This window comes from Emydura macquarii, unplaced genomic scaffold, assembly GCF_026122565.2.
Source record: "Emydura macquarii macquarii isolate MOO-44397 ecotype Brisbane River unplaced genomic scaffold, CSIRO-AGI_Emac_v2 contig_1230, whole genome shotgun sequence".
Lineage (NCBI taxonomy): Eukaryota > Metazoa > Chordata > Testudines > Chelidae > Emydura > Emydura macquarii.
In genome coordinates this window covers 8174857-8199479 of record NW_027131367.1, presented here as the reverse complement: position 1 = coordinate 8199479, position 24623 = coordinate 8174857, and the positions used below count along the sequence as shown (strand labels likewise).

The 24623-nt window shown below is 43.0% G+C and overlaps 1 protein-coding gene across 4 annotated transcripts in view; it reads right to left on the bottom strand.

Moving 5' to 3' along the window:
- The window catches only part of COPRS (coordinator of PRMT5 and differentiation stimulator), a 215059-nt gene that overhangs the window by 154250 nt on the left and 36186 nt on the right, over positions 1-24623 (bottom strand). For 2 of the 4 annotated variants that reach the window (XM_067547403.1, XM_067547404.1), the window contains one exon: positions 23401-24013. The exons of the other annotated variants lie outside the window; for them this stretch is intronic. In XM_067547403.1, the coding sequence (XP_067403504.1) occupies positions 23937-24013 (77 nt within the window). In that variant the 3' untranslated portion in view covers positions 23401-23936. Of the gene's footprint in view, positions 1-23400; positions 24014-24623 lie in introns of those variants that run through there. 4 annotated transcript variants of the gene reach the window in all.

Genomic DNA, 24623 nt, shown 5'->3' with positions numbered 1-24623 from the left:
CACCAAGGCAGGCTTGCAATCTAATTGCATTTTTTTTTTTTTTTTTTTTTTTTAAAAGATGGTTTTAAAATGATATGCTGATTGAGGATCCAGGCTCTTCGGGGTCTGGTCTGTTTGCTTTCAATATCTATCTTTTTGGTGGATTAGCCCCAAAAGAGTGAAAGGTCATTTCCTTGGTTACTGATTTTTACACTGGATCATAAAACCATAGCCTGGAACACCCATAAAAAGCCAAGAAACATCAAAACAGATAAAACTTCCCCCCGCGCCCTTTTTGGCTGCTCATCATGGCCCTAGTCCTCCAGCTGGATCTTTCACTGCAGACCCCTACACGTGGGTCTGATTACAAGACTGGCGATTTATAGTACCAAAAAAGGCTGTTTTACTTATAACAGAAAGTTGCATAAACATTTTGTGGAATCAGGCTACTGATCTCCAACGTCAAGCTGCACTGAAATCCCTTCCAAAGTAACTTCGGGGGGGATTTTCAGCAGCACTTGTGTTGGTGTAACGTTGCTCTGATTACAGTCAATGAGCGTGTTAGTCTAGGTATCCATGGGAGCAGAGTTAGGCCAATGCTGGTTGCTTTTCAAAATCTCACCATTCAGTTCCTAAGTCCCTGTTTCTGGATAATCTTACTGAATTATATGAAATAAAAATACCAGTTATCTTCTTCTAGAACGCTGCATGGCAGACATCCTGATTTCAAGAGGACTTCCAAGACCTGAATTTCTTAAAAAACACAACTCTGGAAGTATGATGCAGCTCTAGCTATAGTCACTAATAAATCCTATTTGGTTTCAGAGTGTAGCTTCACACTCAAGGTGTATTGACAGCTTCATTACAATCAATTGTTCTAAAAACAGATGGAAGTCCTGCAAATGAGAGCATCCCCATCCTGGCATTTTCTGTCTGCCCTAAATTCCCACCCAAGGGAGTTTATTGTCATTCGAAGGAAAGGATCCTTAAACCAGGTTATACATTTTAAAGATGCAGGGGTTTAGACTGTGCAGAGCTAAGATGATGGGCCAAATTCTCTGCTGGTGGAAAATGTCCATTTTACACCAAGAGAAAATTTGGCTCCAAATCTTGAGATTCATTTACTGCTGTTACAAACTCAAAAATGGTGCTGGTGAGAGGGTAAGGTAAGCATATAAGGGGAGCATGGCTATATTTAATATAAGCCATGGATTTTAAATGCTGAAAACTTGCTCTGATGAGACCATCAATAAAATCACGTAACTCTTTGATAAAGTGTGGGACCAGAAAAAGCCTCCAGAACAATGGGGAAATGATAGATCACCTTTCTTTCTTTCTTCACTAATAAGTGACTGAAGAACTGGCAAGGGATTACACTCCTTTCAGCAATAGGTAAAATCTTCTGTAGTGTAATTTTAAGCAGAATAAAGGAAACAATTTAAACAAAATTAAGGGGATAACAGGCTGGATTACCACCCAGAAGATAATGCATTCACCGGATTGTCACCTACGAATAATCACCGAAGACAGCATCAAATGGCAAAAACCAAACCTAATCAACTCTGTAGATTTCCAGAAAGCATTCGTCAGCCTTTACTGTGGTTCACTCTGGCACACGTTGAAGTGTTTGGTGTGCCAACAAAAATAATTAACTTCATCAAGGCCTTGAATCAAGATGCAGCTTGCACAGTTAAAGCGAATGGTGTAATGTAGACACTGATGTCAAACAAAGATGCATTCTCACCCCGCTCCTGTTTGGCATCGCCATTGAGTTCATAGTGAGAAAAAGCATAGACAGATGCAACACAAGCATCGTATGACCCAAAAACAATACACTAGAAGATCTAGATTTTGGCTGACGGCATGCCTCTTCTAAGCGACTGCTAAATCAACATGCAAAGCAGAGGCCAAAAGACGTCCAGCTTCACAAAAAAAAAGATAGGATTAATAATCAGTTATGAAAAATCTATTCTAATAAAAACCTCAGCAAGTCCTAATGCAAACATTACTTTATAAGGCAATGGGATAATAAATAAATAAAATAAATAAAATATCTAGCTCTTATATGGGACATGTAGAGAGTCAATTCACATACCTTGGCATTAACATTCAAGTCAACAGAGAAGTCCAGAATGAAATCATGTCACGAACTGGCAAGAAAGCCGCTGTACTTACCAGCTCAAACAAGATTTGGTCATCAAAAATCTACAGTTTAAAGACCAAATTATAAATCTTCAATTCAAATGTTATTTCCATCTTAACATATGGATATAAAAGCTGGAAATCCATCCAAGTACAGACAGAAGTCTGAATGCTTTCAAAGAAAATGCCTTAGAAAAATACGAGGTATTAAATTGAATGAATTTATAACAAATACCAAGATTTGTCAGGGAGTTCAGCAATCCCTTATCTCTAAAATTATCCAGAAAAGAAGATGGAAATATCTGGGACATATGTTAAGAATTAAGTCAGAGTGTCTGCCATGCAGGCATGCCATTGGGTAGCTGGGGGAACTCGTAAATGGGGTCTACCAAAAGAATCCCTCCATTGAACTCTACACTCAGAGAGGGAAAATCGATGGAACTTACCCACGGAAATGATATGCAAAGAGCAACCTAGGATAGGCAGTGAAGGCAGAGCCTTATTCGTGCCCTAAGGGATGTCCAATGGTCATGCAAGGATTCAGATTAATAAATGTTAACAGCTGGGGTCTCTGCACCATTCAACCATATAAATAAGGATTTCATGGCAAAAGTGTAGCTACTAATCTTTAAAAAGAGACAGAATTCAATATAAAATAGAACTAACAACGCTTTAAACCACTGTAGGAGCAACGTAGTCTGAATAAATGAGCTCTGAGTTCAAATCCAGGCAGCTACATGGCCTTGGGAAAATCACCTCACCCCTATGTCTCAGTTTCCTCACCTGTAAAATGAGACTAATGCTGCTCATTCACCTAGGTGAGAATTAATGAGTTCATAGAGTTCAAGGCCAGAAGGGACCACAATGATCATCTAGTCATTAAAAAGTCAACAGAGCTGGGCCAATTTACATCAGCTGAGAATCTGACACTACAGATGTACTGCCTTTATTTTTTTTTAAACGCATTTGGAAGCTGTATTTGTTTTCAACTGTTGCTGGGGATGTGTATATAGGAATTTAGGGGGTGTGATGTGAAGAGCAAAGTGCAAGAGCAAATCACTTAATAATGATGAAATCCTCTTGCAAAGTCCTACAAAACGGGGCAGCAAGTAACTTATTCACCCTTACTCTATATTTTCCATTAGAAGTCAGCATGGTGTGGTAAGGCAGTGTAGTCCAGAGCACTGCATTGTGACTCAGGAGTCCTTGGTTCTGTTCCAAGCTAGTCATTTTACTTCAGTTTCCTCCCACCCTTTGTTTGTTTGCATAGTGCGTAGCATAAAAGGGTCTAGATGTTGACTGCGGCCAGGCACTACTGTTACACAAATACATATATATTAATTATTTGAATTGTGGCAGTGTCTAGCAGTCATGAACCAAAATCTCATTATAGACACAAAATAATTATCAATTTGTCACCATGGGTCTGATCCTGAAGTCAATGAGAATCTTTCCACTGACTTCAATGGGTTTTCGATTAGGCTTTAAGTCCTTAAAGCACCTTGAGGTAAGTCTACTAACAGCGTTGCCAAGTTTCACATAAGGATTTAAAGCACCACAATAAATAAGGCGAAACTCCAGTTTATATCCATCAAATTCCTCTTGAGCAGGGGTGAACCTGGTGATTCATAGAAGATTGAGCTCAGGCTCCCATGAAGAAGATGAAAATTTAACATAATAAATACATTACTCTCACGATTACAGTTTTAGTTACTAACAGAAAATAATCCACTGCGGAAATAAATATGAAGTGTTTTTTACTTGTCAAATTCCAGTTCAGTTAGACTATCCTGGAGACGGAGAGCCAGACAGGAAGTTCCGATCTGGAACCAGATCATTTGCGGGAGACTATATCCAGGGTTTTGGTTTGGGCCCAATTGTCTGACATACAGACCCTCTGCCCCTTTCTTGGACAAAAAGGCTATGGCCATCCTGTTAACTAAGAGCACAACATTGTACAGAGCAACATCTATGGGGCAGACACCGGGGAAAGTCAAAGGCACACACCCAACTGCATCTGTGGAGGTTAGAGTGGATCCTGACTCAGCACATTCCTCGGATATCTTAGCCCAGCCCCCTTTCCAGGCAGTCAGGCCCACCTTCGGGGCTGTGCTGTTTTGCTACCGGATGTCATGATGAAGCCAGGTGGCGAGCGCCTTGCACAATCACAAATGCTGCAGGTGAAATTTGCCACCAGTGAGTTCCCTGCCCCCTGGGCAGCAGTAACAGAAACCATCTGAACCCAGAGCTGAATCAGACCCCAGTCTTAAACCAGAAGATTCAGATTTGTAGTGTGAACCCTTCCCATATCAAGGCGAGGGCAAGCTGGATAACCTGTTAGTATTGCCCTGGTTCATGCATGTGGATGCCAGGAATGTAGGAATCCCAGGACTCTGCATAGACACTCATCCTACACCCACTGATGTCAATCCTTCTTGAGGCATGAATACTTCATCCACAACAATATCGGCACATGTTTATCATCATGTATGGAGGCAGGCTCTTACCAGACAGAACCACCCTACATGATACGCAACATAAGGACAGTTACAGGTATATTTAGTATCACAAGTATTGCCCTGAGACACTCATACACCCCACACTACCATGGTATGCAATGTGATCTCTACCCAGAGCCTCATCCGGTTCTTGTTGAAGACAAAAGGAAGTCTCCCATTGACTTAAGTGGTACCAGGATGCTTCCAGGTAGTTCTATGGACTCCTATCAGCATAGGGTTTGAGCATCTCACAGACAATGAATATATTCTCATAGCAAGAAAGAATCATTATCACCATTTTACAGATGGGAAACTGAGGCACAGAGAAATTAAGTGAGTTGCCCAAGATTGCTCAGGGAGTCTGTTGCAGAGTGAGGAATAGAACCTAGATCCCTTGAATCCCCACCCAGTGCCTTAAACATAAGGCTCACATTTGTACAAAAATCAGCCCATATGCTGTACAGACACTTACTAAAGCATCAGAAGTGTTCTGGGAGACATATGGACAGAGGTGCTCTAAGAGGCAAGATCATTACCATTATTACCTAACTCATGCATACAATTGTATGTGCCCTCGAGTGATCAAGCTAACAATGCTGTCTAGGTGCCAGTGTACAGCACCTCGGATGCATAATGGCTCATCATTATTAACTGAACATCAAGGGGAAAAGAGACAGATTTTTGAGAAATGTTCTGCATAAACCTTCGGGGGCTGTTTCTATTAAGATTTAAATGTGAGTAGCAAACTGAAATATTTCTATAGCCAGGATTTATCATCATAACTTTACATTTCTATCGCAGTCACAAGGGGATCTCAACCGTGCATTACAAAAATGAATTAAACCTCACTTCACGCCTGGGAATTAGGTATTACACATCATAATTGCCATTTATTCTGATGGGGAAAGCGAGCCACAGAGAGATTAAGTGCCAACCCCATGGTCCCACAGCAAGTCAGTGGCACAAATCCTAACAAACAATCCACTAGATCCAAACACATTCCCTATTTCAAGGACAGAGAACGTCTGACCACATCTTTCTGTTTTAGGAAGAAAGTTTTCTGTATGAAACAATGAGTTTATATATAAACTCATTTAAAGGACATAGGAATCCTTCCACGTACATAAAAATTATAAAATAACCAGTTGAGAGGGAAGTTCTATACTGCTAAACCAATTGCGTGTTTTGCTTTTTTGTCTCACATATTGGTTTCCAGCCATCTTTTAAATTTATTTCACAACAAGCAAATCCAGGCAATAAATCTTCTCATTGAGTTTTGTTCTGTGAATTACCATATATAATGATGCTGTGACATAGTGCACTCTGCCTGCTACACAGGATTTATCGCACACCTTATTATCCCCAAATGGGAAGGCTCTGCCATGAAATTTATGTGGTTTGAAAGGAGCTTGACACATTTTTAGGATGGTTGCAAGGTTGTAATACCATTTTATCTTCTACAAGGCATGTTTGATCAAATCAGAGCTTGTAAACGAAGACCTCCACTGCCATGTATGTTGGAGAGTGAGGAAGTGAGCTGTTTTTGGGAATGATCTAGTAAGGGAAAAATGCCGAGGTTAGCAGCACACCTTGGTGTGGTATTGCAGGTATTACTTGGCACCATACCACGCAAGTCAAGCTTCTACTCATGTCAGCAGTCTTCACTCTTTTGGAGAAAGTTTGGCAGGATGGCAGAAAAACTGTACATTCCCCACACTCCTTTGATGAGGCCTCACACCCAGCTCTGGAACACCATCAGCAATTACAGTGTGCTGTCTGATTGGCCTGGAATGTAATGCAACCTTTATTGTTTTTCCTCTGAGGGAAATAAAAGATTTAATGAGAGCTCAAGTGGCATAACCTTAAACCTGGAAAGGAAGAATCATAGGACTGGAAGGGACTTTAAGAAGTCATCTAGTCCAGTCCCCTGCACTCAAGGCAGGACTAAATCTTATCTAGACCATCCCTGACAAGTGTTTGTTTAACCTGCTCTTTAAAAACTTCAATGACAGAGACTGCACAACCTCTGTAGGCAATTTATTCCAATACTTAACTACCCTGACAGTTAGGAAGTTTTTCCTAACCTCCACCCTAAACCACCTTTGTTGCAATTTAAGCCCATTGCTTCTTGTCCTATCCTCAGATGCTAAAGAGAACAATTTTTCTCCTTCTTCCTTGTAACAACCTTTTATGTACTTGAAAATTGTCCTCCTGTCCCCCCCCTCAGTCTTCTCTTCTTCAAACTATGAAAAAAATTTGTTTTATTATCTTCTTTCATAGGTCATGTTTTCTAGACCTTTAGTCATTTCTGTTGCTCTTCTCTGGACTTTCTCCCATTTATCCACGTCTTTCCTGAAATGTGGTGCCCAGAACTGGACACACTTATTCCAGCTGAAGCCTAATCAGTGTGGAGTAGAGTAAAAGAATTACTTCTTGTGTCTTGCTTACAACACTCCTGCTAATACATCCCAGAATGATGTTTGCTTTTTTTGCAATGGTGTTACACTGTTGACTCATATTTAGCTTGTGATCCACTGTGACCCCTAGATCCCTTTCCGCAGTATTCCACCCTAGTCAATCATTTCCCATTTTGTATGTGTGCTACTGATTGTTCCTTCCTAAGTGGAGTATTTTGCATTTGTCCTTACTGAATTTCATCCTATTTACTTCAGACCATTTTCCTTGTTTGTTCAGATCATTTTGAATTTTAATCCTAACCTCCAAAGCACTTGCCATCCCTCCCAGCTTGGTATCATCCACAAACCTTAAGTGTACTCTCTATGCCAGTTGTTCTCAACCAGGGGTACATGTACCCCTGGGAGTACAAAGAAGTCTTCCAGAGGGTACATCAACTCACCTAGATATTTGCCTAGTTTTACAACAGACTACATAAAAAGCACTAGCAAAGTCAGTACAAACTAAAATTTCATACAGAATGACTCGTACATAGGGCAGTATACAAATACACTGAAATGTAAGTACAATATTTATATTCCAATTTATTTATTTTATAATTACATGGTAAAAACGAGAAAGCTAGCATTTTTCAGTATCAGCGTGCTGTGACACTTTTGTATTTTCATGTCTGATTTTGTAAGCAAGTACTTTTTAAAAGTGAGGTGAAACGTGGGGGTACACAAGACAAATCAGACTCCTGAAAGCAGTAGAGTAGTTTGGAAAGTTAAGAGTCACTGCTTTATCTAAATCATAAATGAATATATTGAACAGATAAATAAGTAATATATAAACAAATAAATAAGTCATGCTGCTAATCATTGTAACACACATTACAACATGGCCGTAGCTGAGATTTAACTGACTTTGTTAAGCCACTGATTAGAACGCAAAATGAATTACAAGAGGCGGTTATTGTTGGAGGCATTAATAAACTAATGTGAGTTAATTAGAGCCTCTTTAGCTAAATATTGATAAATGCTTACACGCTGTAACGTCTTCAAAATAGCATTAGGTACCTCTCCAAGAAGACAGTCATGATCTCTGGCTTGCTGCTTTGGTAAGACAGCATCGGGGATATGACCTTATACTGTACTGGTAAGACTGCACCTTTTGAGGACAAGCCATGGTGTGAGGCCAGTCCGGCTCTGAGCTCTGCTGAAGTAACAGAGAATAGCATTTGGGCCCACGCCTCAGAAATAAATGAGGGGAAAAAACAAATCAGGACAATGAAAACAGTGCAAGGATTCGGGAGACAAGACTGCAGTAACAAATGCACAAACTACCAAGGACTACCTTGTTGCCACTACACTGTATACCTTGGTGAGCTGGAATTTCATGTGATGGCTAGAATAGAGTTCTCCAGCTCCAGAAGCCCAGGCCTCAACTACCTGAGTTAAGAGAGAGTCAATCACCTATTGGCAGTACAGTATAAGGCATAGGTTCTGAACCTGTGGTACACGTACCCCTGGGGGTACGCGAGACACAGGCAGGAAGTACGCGGTGAAAAAACGAGTGAAGGGAGGAGAGTGGCAGGAACCCAGGTGGCAGCTGCCTGCTTCCCGACCGGTCCCAGCTCCCAGCTGGGAGGCAGCCGGCCCACTCAGTGCGATTTTTCCCAAGCCCGCACCCCCCTGGGGACAGCCATGGGGAGCACTGCTATCCACACTGGTGGGCCGCTTGTGCCTGCTCATACTTCACAAGTTCCCGCCTGTGTGAGAAGAACCCCACATGACCCCCGCCATCAGGCCATAGTGACTGGCTGGCATTGACCTGTGCTCCAATACGGAGGAAGGGGAGGAGAAAGGAGGGGAGAAACAGCAGGGGGGTTTGTGATCTGCCACAGCTACATAGCACTGCAGAACTCAGAACTCTCCTGCTTTACGAGAAATACAGTCGTCCAGCGGTAAAGGGGGAAAAGGTTGTATTTCTTAGAGTGGAACATTGAGTGTTGGGGTACTTATTCAAATTTCCAGAAGTTAGGGGGTTGCAGCCCACGAAAGCTTATGCCTGCAGAAATTTGTTAGTCTTTGAAGTGCTACAGGCCTCTCGTCGTTTTTACAGGTATACGGGTCACACAGTGGAGTAGTTCTGATTCTATCCACTAGAGGGAAGAGGTGCTCAGACACTAGCCAGTTCACGCTATTATCACCATTCAACGCTGGTCAAAGGCGCCCATCACGTCAGTGCGTGAGCATCTTTTCTGCAGTTATGAGAAATACCCATTTCTATCAGAAGGAAGGACACTCCCCTCCCCTCTCTCGCCTTCTGAAAGGGACCACAGTCAGCTGGAGATCTGAATTCACAGCTCAGCGCTTAGGAGAAGGCCTTCACAAAGAGAGGAGACTTGCTCCAAGTCTTGAAAGTGGCACGTTTAGCCCCATTCTGGCAGCAGCAAATCCCACAGCTGAAGGAATCAATGATTTTGCGGGGAGTGAGGGAATTCTATGTAGCCAATGGGGAGGCTTTATTAAGGGGAGAGGTGACCCTGCTACATATAACGGAGGGCTCCGGTAAAGGTGGGGGAGAGGGTAGCTTATAGCAATTTGACAGTTAAAATCAGGAATAATAGGCTAAAACTGTGGGGAAGAAAGGTTTATTTAGCTTTGCTATAATAGGAATAAGTCAGTGAGAGTTTTGTCTGCATGGGGACTGTATGTGTAACTTTAAAATTACAGTAATGCCAGGGTTCTCAACCTGCAGCCAATCAGCACACAGCTGCGGTCCGTGTGCCATCCTCAGGGCCATACAGGTAGTAAATATATTGCGTGGATGTGGCCTACATGATACATAGGAGAGCTGCATACGCGACCCACAATGGTAAATACATTGAGAACCGCTAGTCTAATAAAATGACTTAATTCCTTTAGTATCTACTGTAGTAGCTGTTGTAAACACTTTTAAAGGACTTCCATTTCAATTCAGCATGATTTATACGTGCTGTTTTAAAGCAGATTATAGGCCAAATTCTGTTCTCGCTAACACCGATGATTTCAGTTGACATTACTCCTGATTGTCACATGTGTAACTGAAAGAGGACTCTGACTACTCTACATACATATGTGTGTATCTGCATTCGCTCTGCATACGTGTATGTGTGGAGGTACACACATCTCAGGGATGTTTAGAATACTGAAAAACATAACCAGACATTTTATATTCAATGTTGCCCACAATTTTTTTTCACTCTCTACTGACTTTGAAAAGATCATCAAATGTACAGTTATTCAGCTATTCAGATAAGAGTTTAATAAAATATTGAGACTGGCAAACTGGAGACCTAAACAGTTGGCCATCGCGATTATATGTGCAAACATGAAGCTGTGGGGAGTTCCACTCTGCACACAGATGCAAATGTGCATGCACCGGGAAGGTTTAAATTAAGCCATGTCAGTTTAAAATACCTTGATTGAGAACACCAAAGCTGAAACAAAAGCTTCATTGTGAGACATTTTGAGAAAGTCACAGATTTCTTGGACAGCTTGGATTGTTGGCTCTGGGACTCTCCACCTGCCAGGCTGTAAGGTTTCTTGCACACTGGGGAAATTCAAGGAAGCTACCCCAAAATTAGCACCTCTTGAAGCCTGCCAGTCTAACAGAGGAGATCTCCTCCCACAAGCCTTGTTAGAGAACAAGTGGAAGTCACACACTGCCAAGGTAAGGCAATCTGGACTGCCTAAAGCACAAGTCCTCCTACAGAATGCAAGGATCTGCAGAGACAAAAAAGATTTTCTTTGTTCATACACGCCCCCTGGAAGGCCACCCTCCAGTCACAAGGGGAGTAGCAAAAGTTCTTCACCTGCCTTTAACGTGTCCTCCTCATGGCTGTTTGCTCCCTTCCCAGTGAGGTCCTAATGATTAAAACCAAAGGACAAAGACTGCTGGTAACATCACTGCCTTTGGGGAAAGAGCACTTCCCAAGGAGACTCTCTTGCATTTCTGTGGGGCCTTCCATCCAAGCTGCTCAAAGCATTTTATAAACATTAAAGAATGCAGCCTCCCAACATCACCCAAAGAAGGATGGTTTTATAAACCTCACAAGAAAACAGTGGTGCAGAGAATCGCCCAAGGGTGCTCGGAGAGTCTGTGGCAGAGCAGAAAATGGAAACCGGCTCTCCCTACTCCTAGGTCTGTGCCTTAACCGCCGACTGTCCTTCCTCCCACCCAAACCTGACACTGGACCAGGCTTAAATGAGTGCCTGATGCTTTGTTTTATGTGCTCATACCATCGGGAGAACAGTAACAACAGTTTTCTTTACACTCACTTCATGCATGGAAGTCAACCCCCAAGAAGCAGATTCTGAGATATAAGAAGGATTAAATAGTGGCTCCAAGAACAGAGGACCAGGTTGGGCAGGGCAAGGGAGTGACACAGAAAGAGATTCAAATAGCCCAGAGAAGAGCCGTCCCACCACACACGGAAGATACAGAAATGCTACTTTGGGGGGTCTACAGCCGTGGGTGCCACAGGAGGGCAGATAGCTCGTTCCCAGTGAACAGGACTCAGGTTGACAGGTGCCTGCTCCCACAGCTTTGCTGCTGCTCTAGGAGAGTGCACCCCCTTGCCTGCTGCTAGGCTGAGATGCTCAAAGAAGCTGAATGGAGATGGGCGCTTTGGAAAATCCCAGCCCTAATGCCATCCTCCTTCGATCACAGGATCGCTCACGGCGGACATGTCATCCGTGAATTAAGCATTGAGAGCCTAATCCAATGCCCAAGAAGCCTTTCTACTGATGTCGATGGGTGTCGGACTAGGGCCGCAGTGAGACGGTCCAGTGGCTGTTACTATCTTAACAACATACCATTAGTAATTCCATGCCCAGACACAATGGGAACTGCACACTTCATACACAGGAAGGTTAACATTATGGGCCTGATTCTCCTCTTCACACAGTGTAGACCAGGGGTCGTTAGATTTGTGCCCATGTAAAACCAGCAGCATGGAGAGGAGAATGAGGGGCAGTGCTAAAGGGAGAAAACAGAGGCCTATATTTAGAGGACTGTCCATGAAAAAGTGTTAACACACACTTCTGCAGACACAATTACTGTGATGAGTTTGTTGTGCGGGCATTCAACTCTCTGAAGCTGAACTTGCTAACTTTGAGAGTGCCAAGTATAGACTTGTGGGGCCAGATCCTATGGTGGTGTAAATTGGCATAGCTCTGTTGAAGCCAATGGAGTGTCATCAATTTACAACACCTGATGACCTGGTCGATAGCTTTAACACACACTCTCTCTCTCTCTCTCTCTCTCTCTCTCCCCCACCCCTCCTCCCCCGGCTCCACTTCAGGGAATTTGCTTTTCCATCATACATAAGCCAGTTTTGGTTTTCTTTCCCCAAAAATGTATTGCTTTATCCTTCTACTTTGAGGGTTAGTCACAAAGCTTTTTACATTGCTGTCTACTCACTCAGTGTCCAGTTTCACTCCCACCAGTTACTCAGTTTTGGGGCTCCCCTGTGAATTAAAAGTCTTTCATTAATGTAATAACAGCCCAGATGCTAGACATTGCCTCTCTAGGTACCTATTTGAGGGCTGGTAATTTGAAACCTTTCATTTAAACCCCAGCCGTCTTCCAAAACACAACTTAAGAGATCAAAATCATTGTGCTTTCAAATTACTGAGAGCGGCAGGTGGGCTACAAGGAAGCAATTTGTTATAAACATGACGCAGTCTACATAATGGTAGATGCTTAATCTCTGCAGTGTTTAATGGCCAAAATGCTGGAGTAAAGTGCAGAAGGATTTATGGATCCTAAAAATCTTTTTTGTAATAGAAGCCTGGATTCCAAGAAGGGTAACACGATACACGGATCTGACTATTTTGATTAGGTCTCAACCGTCTCATACAGCACCCAGGTAACATTTCAGGCTATTCATATCCTGGGATATCTTAGCGGCCTAATCTTCAAATTGAAACACGCAGGCTTCTTGCCGTCATTTTAGCTTTTCATCCTTCCGAGGAACGGTCGATACAATGAATGGTTTTAGTGGAGGGAAGGCTTACAAACAAGACAGCAAGCTCATCTCAGATGAGACCTGACAAAATCAGGATGCTGCCTGCGCTGCATAGATATTAAAGATACTGTGCACATTTGGGTCCCAATCCCACCCCCCGACTCCCAAGTATTCCGTAGGTATGGGGAAATTTTAGCCAAAGTTCCGGGGACAATTTTCCTATTCAAGTGCTTGAACCTGTAATTCTTGCTCAAATGAGCAGCTACCGCAGGCACTGTTGTGTGCCAGATGCATGCCGCCCTTCCCCTGCAGACAAAAACCTTTTTAAAACTAGAGGCTTGCACATTTTTAAATGTGGGTAGGTAGCACTTTTGCATGCCACTGATGACCACTATACAAGGGAACCTCCACAGCTAAAAGCAGGAGCTGTGACAGCGTGAGGTAAAGAGGCAAGGCTGTATGGGTGGGGCTGTAACAACTCAAATCCCTGTGTAGATCAGCACAGAGTGAGAGGTCCTGAGTCACACAACCATCAGTGGGTTATACCCAACTAGAACCTAATGGGGCCTGGTTTCCAGCTCAACCTCATCTGAAAATCAGGCCCTTTTTTAAAAGGTGTCTTAAAGTTGGGCACCCAAAAATCATTAGTCATTTTAGAAAACGTAGGCTCTACTGAATATTTCCTGCTGCTTCCCCAAGAGTCTGGTCTGATAAGACTTGGAATTTTCAGTGACCAAAACCCCACATCCGCCTCCATCTGTAATGCCAGAAATGTAAAGCTGGAAGGGATCTCGACAGGTTATCTAGTCCAGTCCCCTACCCTGAGGCAGGGATAGACCAACCCTGACAGGTATATGTCGAACCTGTTCTTAAACACATCCAAAGACAGGGATTCCACAACTTCCCTGGGGAGCCTGCTGCAGTACTTAACTACCCTTATGGCTAGAAAACGTTTCCTAATATCTAACCCAAATCGCCCTTGCTGCAGATGAAGCAGATTACATCTCGTCTCACCTTCAGTGGACATAGATGCCTAGATTCCAAAGCCAGAAGGGACCAATTTGATCATCTGGTCTGACCTCTTGCGTAACACACGCCAGAGAACTTCCCAAAAATCATTCCTAAAGCAGATCTTTTAGACACGGAGAACAATTGATCGCCCTCCTCTTTATAAGAGCCCTTAACATATCTGACAATTTATCAAGCTCCTCCCTGTGACCCTCACATCTTTTCTCAAAACTAAACATGTACATTTTTTTTTTAAATGTTTCCTCCCAGGTCCAGGTTTTCTAAACTTCTTATCATTGTTGTTGCTCTTCTCTGGACTCCCCTATCAGTCTATGTATGATGGCCAAAACTGTAGATAGTGCTCCAGCTGACTGAGTCTCACCGGTGCTGAATACAGCAGAACAATTACCTCCCACATCTTACATATGACATTCATGCTACTATACCACAAAAAGATATTAGCCTCTCTCAAAACTACATTGCACTGTTGTCTGATATTCAGTCTGTGATCCTCTATTACCCCCAGGTCCTTTTTTTGCAGTACTTGGAAGAGGTCTGGAAAGAAAAAAATATAGCACAAAACAATGGCAAAATGTTAACAGTAACAGTCAACGCTCAAGGGTTTGTTTGTTTTTTTACCTCTGAGCAAAGAATCTGAGTTGCATTGATAATGCATCACAGAAGATAAACAGCACATGTAAAATAGCAGGTGTGCGTGGCTACATTTACAAGCACTGGATTCAGGATTGAACCAATACATCATGGCACACATGGCGAAGATCCAAATGTGCAGGGGAAGAAAAAGCCCTGCAAAGAGGGTGAGAGAGCTTGAAAATGACGACTCCCCCTAAATGAACCGGAAAGAAATCGCACTTACAGACTTGACAGAAAATCACAAGTTAATTGTCTCTTTCCACAGAAGTTATTGTAACATATACAGAAAAATTGATCACCATGAAACAAAGTTTACTCTGTGGCACTTTTACTGTTCTGCTGAAGGGCCAGTTAAGAAAATGATGAATAAATTATGAAACAATAGAAAGAAGGTGGCTCATTACAAGGAGTGCTCAATATAACAATTTTAAAAGGCTATAACACAGGTTTATTGAAGTTGGCAGGACTTATAAATCCCAATTACCATTACTGTGCCATGAAAAAAGAGGTGTCCTTCAATTTGTCATTGGAGATTTCAAACTTAAATGGCCTGGGTACAGAATGATGTTATTCACATGCTCAAAGATCTTCATGCTTACAGCATGACGTGCCAAACCCCATGACAAATGTGGTATTTCATAGTGCCATGTGTCCTCTGTGGGTGATTTGTTCTCAAAATGTATCCAGTTGACCAAGTATATGTGTCGTTTGAGATGCTTCGCTAACTGCAGCATGTTGTCAAAGGTTCAGACCCTCGTAAACAGCCATCGAGGGCCATCTGGCTTTGACAAGCTTGTATTAGTTCGGGAGGGACTTTATTACCACTATTATTTGTGTTATCATAGTGCATAGGGGCCTTAATCATAGAGCAGGACTCCACTGTGTTCGGCACTGTACAAACACAGGACTGAGGTCTTCCATTAGGATGTCCACAGCTACTTCTGGGTGTTCCAGGTGGCAATAAGATGGGAATTTGGGCACTTCAGAAATAACTCAGTGCCTGTTTAAGTACTGAGAAGCACTGCAGCTCCCTCATGCCCAGTACATCCTACATCCAATTAGCTTGACTTTGTGGAGGAAAGGCCCCTTGACATGCAGCGCTGGCCTGTGTGAGCCACTTTTTTAGGGACACCTAAGGTACTGCTGTGAGAAGACAGCAGTCCTAGTACACTAGAATGATTGGTCTTGAGCTGCTGGAGGCAATAGGTCAGAAACTAGGACTGTATAAGGAAATGAGCCTAGAACATAAAAATAGCATCATGTCCAAGATGTTTTTGTCATTTTAATAGGAAGGGGAAACACATGATTTTAACCCTGGTTGAGACCTAATTCTATGGTACATATCCAGTGGGGAGAGCCAAAAAACCCAACACTCCTGACCCCTTACACACACCCTACAGCCTTCCTACTCACTGCCCCAGTTTCACCGTCTGCACACATAAGCAAGGAGCAGCATCATCCCTTAGGTGTGCAGTTAGGACCAGCCAGCACACTGGGAAGACAGCTGTAACAAAGGAAGAAACCATCCTTCACTGTTTCCCTTTACAAGCCCACTCCGACCCCATTTAAGGCCGCTGGGGTTGCTATTAACTTCAATAGGAGTGGAATTGAGCCCCCGAGTTTGCTGTTCTGTTTCCTTTTCCTATTCTTTCTCCATAGCAAATTGGAAAATGTTTATCTGCTGCTAATAAATTGTCCTATTACAGCGCACGACAGATAGCGCCAATTAATTGAGAGCAGGACAGAACTGGAGCATTCTGGTTTTATTGCTGTTGAAAAATATGCGGGAGCAGAGCCCATTGAAAATGCAGCTGCTTCCAGCGTGAAATGCCAAACTGTGACTACATGTCAATTATTCCCCAAGTTGCCAAAAAAGCCTTAAGCTTTCTGTTTTGCATTTATTCATTGGGATCTCCAGCTGTGCACAGACTGCAGGTAAGAGAGATGCAGGCACTCTGCATGACTCAGCAACTTTGCTGCAATCTGTGGCCGGTTTTCTGTCTGTTTCTGTTTTGCTCTTGCAGTTGGGAAACTGAAATCAAACCATATGTGCAGCACAAGAGGAATAAATCTTACTGCAATGTCACCAGTCAGCTTGGAAAATATTAACACGGGAAAGACCTAATCCAAAGCCCAATGAAGTCAGTGGAAAGCTGCCCAATGACTTTAGTGAGCTTTGCATCAGGCCCTAAAGATTATTATTGCCCCTAAGCCTGGAGATGTCTCACATGCTCAAACTTCTGGGACATTTAGGTCCCAATTCTGATCTCATCAAAGTCAACAGTGACATTCATATGACTTCAGTGGGAACAGCCTTTATAGCCCAAACTCGCAATTTGTAACCCCACTGGCTTCTCTGAGAGCTCACTGTTCTGCACCAGGCAGGATGAGCCCATTACAGCGCAGAATGCAGGGCATCCTCCCTATACAGGAACATAACAAAAATATCATACATTTTATATAGCACTTTTAAATCCAGCATGGCCCCAAACATTTGACAAACTACAGGCCAAATACAGAACTGGCGTAAGCAGGCAAAAGTGCCATTCAAACAGAGCCCTGTCTGTTTATACCAGGTCTGAACTTGACCCTATATTTTTATGGGCTCAGCACAGCTGTTGTTCTGCACGTAAAATTCCCATTGGCCTCCCTGATGGCAATGGGATTGCATGGATGGGATTGAGGGCAGAATTTGGCCTGCGTGAAACTCTCTAGAGATAAAGTCCAAGTCCTTGAATGCTTTACAGCTCTAAACCCGAGACAGGAGTAATTGGTTAAGTAGAGATCAGACTCCAGAGCTCTGATCAGCTGACAGATCTTTCTTAATTGCTAACATCATCTCGCACTTCATCATGCGTTGGGGCGGGTTTCCTGGACCTTATTCAGACCAGCTATCTGCAGCCCAAGTCTGCAGATTCCTCCTGCAATACAAAGATCTGATGCTATGATTAATTCATTTTACTTCAACAGAAGTTTACAGGAGCCGGTGTAGTAAGTGTCCTAAGTGTCTCTTTACTGTACGAGTCAAAAAGGTCAGATCAGAGTAGAAAGGAACAGTGTAGTGCTTCAGTGTAGATGTTACCCACACCAACAGCATAGGTAATCCACCTCCCTGAGATGGTCACCAGGGCAACAGAAGCATTCTTCTGTTGACCTAGCACTGTCTAGACTAGGAGTTAGGTTGACTCAGCTGAGTTGCTCGAGGGTATGAAAAACCCACATCCCTGAGCAACATCGTTAAGTCGATCTAACTTTTTACCATAGATCAGACTTCAGAGAGGGCACGATCCAGAGCTCACTGAAGTCAATAGAAAGAATTACATGGATTCTTAGTCCTACCATAAATGCAGGGGACTGGACTAGATGACCTCTTGAGGTCCCTTCCAGCCCTACGATTCTATGATTCTGTGACTCCAATCAGCGGTGATCTGGATGGGAACTTGCTGGAGGACAAGTTTTTTGTCTCAAGTGTTTTAGAGAATATCAGAGTTAGCAGAAGATTGCATAAGTCCTCCTAACAAATGAGGCCTGTTAAATATGGGGAAAATTCAAAGTCTCAAAAAGAGGCTATACAAATAAATACACTACACCCAAATGAGGGTTAAGAGTTTGAAACAGTCCCTGCACCCTGAAGAAAGACAGTCTTATTCTTGTGGCCAGATTATTGTATAAAGAGTCATGAATGTATTCAGAGCCTCATGAAATCGTAGAGAGTGGGGAAAAGGAACTATTTCACTGGAATTGTATCAAATGTTAAAAACCACCCCGCAATCTTTCCCAGGACAATGGCTCTGACATTTATACCATCACCTTTAGGTTTCAGAGTCAACAGCCCATTTACTGCAGTCCAAGAAAGAGATCTATTTTTGTATGATTATTTAGGGCTAGTGCAATATGTGTAGGATTAAAAAGCTTTAGCAATGCACTGGCGTGCAAAATGGCAAAGCAACAGGCCCACATAAATTACATCCCAAAATTCAGAAGAAAGACCAAAAGAAATAGGAAAGACTTTGGGGATCATATCTACTAGTTCATTAAAGATGAGGGCAGGTAAAAGCATAAAGGTGGGGGACTGTGATCTGCAACTTCGTCTAATGAATAACCAAGAGAAAACCCCCAAACTATTGCTATACTCAGACCAATTCCAGTACTTCTGGGAGATACTGGAAAAGTTAGCCAACAGTTATAAAAATAAGGTAGTCAGAACAGATTCATGTAAGGAATCCATTTGCCTGAATTCTCTGAGCATGTCAGCAGATAGGTGGGCAAGGTGAAGTACCATTTAAATAGATTTCAGGAAGCATTCCGCACCACAACAGATCAATTTACAGAGTCAGAAATATGTGGCAGTGAGAACAAGTGACATGGGTTACGGATTGGACAGAGAGTAGCAGGAAAAATAGAACAGCTTAGATGGAGAGAAACAGCACGTAAAGTGTTAGCAGGGCCCCTAAGAGTTTTCCTATTGACTCCATTGGCATCAGGATTTGGCTCCTTGTACTGAAAGTCAGTACAGTCACAATAGCTAGGACAAAATTTCAGCATGTACTCTAGAAAAGGCAGAAGAGAAAAAGCGTACTTGGAATGTTGTGCTCCGTACTAGTCGCCAAATTAAAGGAAGAAGAGACCTGAGAAGAAGTGAAATAGACAGCAGCTAAAAGGAGATGAGTGAAAGAGTTAGGAAACATGATTGGTCAGCATTGATCAGTGCAAATTGGGGGATAAAGGAGTGTGGAGGAAAGAGGATCCCTTAGAGGTACAGCAAAAAAAGACCCAAAAGTGGAAGGAACAGAGTATTTGAAATAGAAACTAACTCTAAAACTAGGGGTCATGGATTGAAGCCGGGCGAGATATTAGCAATTAGGAAAAATGTATTTACACAACAGGTGGTTGGGATATAGAACAAGCCAGCTGTCAAAGTCAGCAAGAGTGCTGAGTAATGAATTTCAGCTGAAGAGCATTCTCCTCTAGACATCTGTTTGGACAAGGAAACATTGGGGTGAAGTGGACTTTGAGGAAGAGGGTATTCTCTAGCGCTTGCATCAAGAGGCTTGGCGTCAGCAACATTCCTGCTCAATGCCAGCTGTGGTAAAGAAAAAAAATTCAGCACCCAGATCATATGCGATCGAGAACAACGGTGGAGAGTTCAAGACAAACCATCGACATCTACAGTTTGTTCCTCAGAAAGAACAATCAACAGAGAAAACTCTACAGATGGCAAATGCAGAACAAAACAATGACGGATGGATTCTAGACGGACCACAGCCACTCATTGCCACTGATGTACAACTTGTTACATGGTCAGGTCATGTAATTAGAAAACCAGTATGGTTTAGAGACACTTAAATTGATCCATACTAAACTTCAAAGAGAGCGTGATAGTGTAAATATTGTAAATGATAGGGATACAAACCTTAAAGGGGGAGATGTAATGGAATGTTAAACTGCATTACACTGTTCAGCCACTAGGCGGTGCAGGACGTTATTTAAACTAACCTCATCCATTGTGAGAGTGTTAAAGGATCTTATGCTGAACACATCTGGTGTGTGTCTAGCTCCAAAGAAAGCTCTGTAGCCTGTCCATATCTGGTACAGCAACATGACACACTCTGTTCCATGGTCTGCTACGGACTCACTGTGTGACCTGAGACAATTCTCTTTGCCTCTCTGAGCGAGATGGCCCCCTTGTGACTTGTGTAACAGCAGCAGCTACAGATTCCAGCCAAGAGCAGGACCTGGAGAGATACTAGAAACGTTGGCCAATGTGCTTAAATACATAGGAAGAGCCAGGCCCTGCCGCAAAGCCTTTATAATCTAAACATACATCGCAAAGGAAGCTCTGTTGTCCCCATTTTGCAAGTTGGGGAACTGAGGCACAGAGAAATTAAGTGACTTGCCCAAGGTCGCACAGGGTAGTCTGTGACAGAGTCAGGAACAGCATCAAGTTCCCCTGAATCTCAACCCAGTGCCTTAACCTTAAAGCTCATATTGTAAATATATCAGGCCCATATTTTCTACAGTCACTTAAAGCACTGGAAGTATTCTGGGAGCCATCTGGACAGAAGTGCTATATAGATGCAAGATCCCGCATACAACTATATAAGCACCTTAGCTACCCATGCTGCCTACTTGCCAGAATACAGTACCTCTTATACCAAATGTCTCTTCATTATAAGAGAAATTAAGTGACTGGCTGAAGATCATATAGCACAGTACCAGGAGTTAAACCCAGACAACCTAAATCCCAGTTTGGGAACTTAACAATAAGACCATCCTCCCCTCTGTGAAATGGGTATAGGGTAACACAGAGGAGTTGGTTTTCCACTAGTATTTGAGAAGTACCTTGGCTGGAAGGTGACATGAGGGAAGTATATTATGCTAGACGATATCACGGTATTACAACTAGGAACACCTGCAGGAACCAGGAGTTGCCTGTTTACTGTGGCAGAGTGATTGACAGATGGGAGCTTCTCAGAGGAGTAAGTTACATCATTCTGCATTTAAGTCCAAGATACTTTCCAGAGTGATGGACCCAACATCTCCACTCACAAAACGCAGCACCCTGAAGAAAAGATGACAATACCCATAAAATAGGCACATCACTTAACCTCCAGAGAAGTCAGTGGTTGGAATAGTCTGTGGTTGGAACGTATGAAGAGCACCGTGATGGCTTGCCTGAATGCACAGTGAACTACAGAGCAGTTGTAAAGTGATCATTGCAGGATGATGGTGCTACAACTGAGGCTGGTTTCAGGAAACAAAGCTTCCTTTAGGTGGGTCTCCATGAAATCAACATCATTACAGAGACAGTTCCAGATGAGCAGGATTTATTATTCTATCTAGGTGCTTCTATGGCCCGTCACCATAGCAGCTGAGTGCTTCATAAGCGTTAATGACTTTATCCTGGTGACTTCCCTCCAACCCTGTTTTTTAAACAGATGGGAAGCTGAGGCACAGCTAGAGTAATGGCCTGACCTGAAGCTGACTGAAGTTAATGGAAAATTACTTGCTCGAAGTCTGACAGGAAGTCTGTGGGAGTGCTGGGAGTTGAACTCAGAGCTCTTAAATGTCAGGCCAGGGCCTGATCCAACACCATTGAAGTCAATGGGATTCTCTATGTTGACTTGACTGGACAACGAATCGTGGCCCCAATGACTTAACAGGAGACCATCCTTGACGGCAATTTGAAGTCCAAAAGTGATTATGGAGCAACTGTGGAGTGACTCTGCTTGATTGCCACAAAGCAGTGCTTCACAGCAACTGAAACAACATGAGCTGAACACGCTTTATAAGGATATGGCACTAACATCAGTTTTCACTGTTACCACAGGCTATTATAAAACCCTTGGAAATTTGAAAATGAAATCTGTTTCCTTAAAAATAAATACACATTTCCTTTCGCCTTGTGCACACCAGTTTGTTGTTATAGAGTCATTCATGAGCACTAGGATGCACAAACTGTTGTGTTGTTGCACATATTTGTATATTATTCTAGGGTTACTCCTGGGCACTGAGTCACTTACACTGTTTTCGCTGTACTGTGTAAGAGCAGGGAAAACTCCCCCCACCAAAAAGAAAGGAATCCAAATCCAGAAAGAATTGCACTAACTGTTGTAGGAAAACAAAGTGGGCCACAATTTGGTTCTACCACTTTTGATGGTGAGATTAACATTATTAGACTGCAGCTAATACCCAGAAACTTCCTTAATTTGCTACCAGGTTTTTTATTATTATTTTTTCAATCTTTAATAGAAAATCATAAAATTCCCATTGCCTGAGAATCTAGGCCAACACTTTTATGCTCATTAAAGAGTGTGAAGGTGATACCTTGCTATGCTGCTCTATGTAACAAGAGCCGCAATGCGTATAGGCTTGTGTGAAAGTACACTTTGGGTCAGAAAAATACCTGGTGAGACCTTTTGACCGTGTTCACTTTGGAAATGATTAGTCCTGATTGTTCAATGCATGGAAATGTAGTGGTATGACCCCCCTGATCGTCCCAGGGCCACTCTGAAAGTGAAGGGTAATGATGTATCCATTAAGAAGGTCCACTCTGGGGAAAGGCATTGGGTAAATCCTCCTAAGGCTACAAACTCCTGACCCAGTCGACTTTCTGAGACAATGTAAGCAGTGCTCATCCAGCTGCTGTTCATATGTGTGAAGTCCACGTGCTAAGAAAATTGAACTGAAACCTGCTCTAACTGAAGCCCATGACAAAACTGCCATTGACTTCAGCCTGAACAGGACTGGACCCTCGTTGTGCTCTATACACAAGAAAGTAACACTTCTGGGGCCAGTTCCAACACCGACGCCAATGGACGTTTTGCGACACACACCAGCAACAGTCGCTGGAAAGGCCTGAAAATGTGAAAGAACTGAGGCTCTACTCCCGCAAGGTGCTGAGCCCCCTGAATGCTGCCACTTGAAGATGTCTCACAATTTTGTGTTAGATACCAAATCTTGATTAACTTAGACAAAATCTTTTTGAACACAGACTTGGAACAATGTAAAGGGAAATACAAGTTATCCAGACAGGGAGAAGTAAACTTTCCTTTCAGCTAGCCACAACACATCTCTTATTCCCCTCCAAAATGCAAGAACCTAATGATGAGACATGACCACTGGATAACATCTCTCTGAACTATTGTGTACAGCCTCCTAGGAACTTAACAGGCATTGTAAACAAAACGAAGTGAGAAACTGGTTCCATTTATTCTCATTTGATGGAGAAGTTCTAACTGAATTATGTGGTTTACAAAACCACAAGACCATAAGGTGCCAGTAGAGGGGCTTGGATGTTCATTTGAAACCCGCATGCCCCATGTCTTGATAAAAACAATGGCATATTTATACAACATTCCTAGAATTAGCAATAAATACCGGAATGCATTGAAAACATAGAAGCAAAGCTTTGAAGCTGCAGCATCCTGAAGTATTTTATAAAACTATCAAGTATTTCGGAAAGCCATTACCGGACTGCAGCCACCTCTTGAACGGGGCTGTTCAACAGCACAGCCTTACAGCAGTTTAGGACAGAAAACGAAGAAAATCACCATATCCAACTGAAACTGCAGGGGCATTTTAGGTAGGCAGAAATGACTTAAGCTACAATTTGGCCAAGATAGACGGCTAACTTGCAAAAAATTCTATTATAGGTTCTTTCATGCCCAGAAGTAGTCAGGACTGCATCTTTCAGATAAGACTACAAAATGAAAAGTGCCCCTTCTACCAGACTTGGGTATTCCTCAGCAGTCTCCTTTCAAAGCGCTGACCTGGCCCCAGGGTGCTTGGAAAATGAAGGAGTGGATGCAGCACCGAAAACCTAGATAAGAAATGGGCAGTTAGTTGAGATCAAGTGAAGACAAGGCCTTTGAATAACCCCAGTTCAACCATCAGTGACTGCGGCTGGAGCAGCGACATCGGGGAGAGACACGGTCAAGCCGAGCTTTGCACGAATAAACACCGTGGCTTGGCCTAGCCGATGCTTATTGGTTAGCACCACTGCACCAACACCAACTGCTCCCCAACTTTGGCTGAGTCAGGGGTATTCCCAAGCATAGATGAAGCCCAAGAGAGAGAGAACCATGCTCAGCTGTTAAGATTCAGTGGGACTCTAGCTGCAGTGCATGGATGTCAGTGTTTTTCCATCCCTGCTGAAGTGATAGACAGGAAGGCCTTATCTACACTAGCACTTATGCCAGCAAAACTTTTGTCGCTCATGGGTGTGAAAAACACCCCGCCCACCACAAGCGACAAAGTTTTGCCAGCATAAGCGGTTGTGTGGACAGTGCTATATCAGCGGGAGAGGCTCTCCCGCCAACATAGCTACCACCGCCTCGTTTAAGTGGTTTTATTGTGTCGGCAGGACAGCTCTCTCCCACGGACATAACGTGGCTACACAAGCACTCTTACAGCGGCACAGCTGTAAGTGC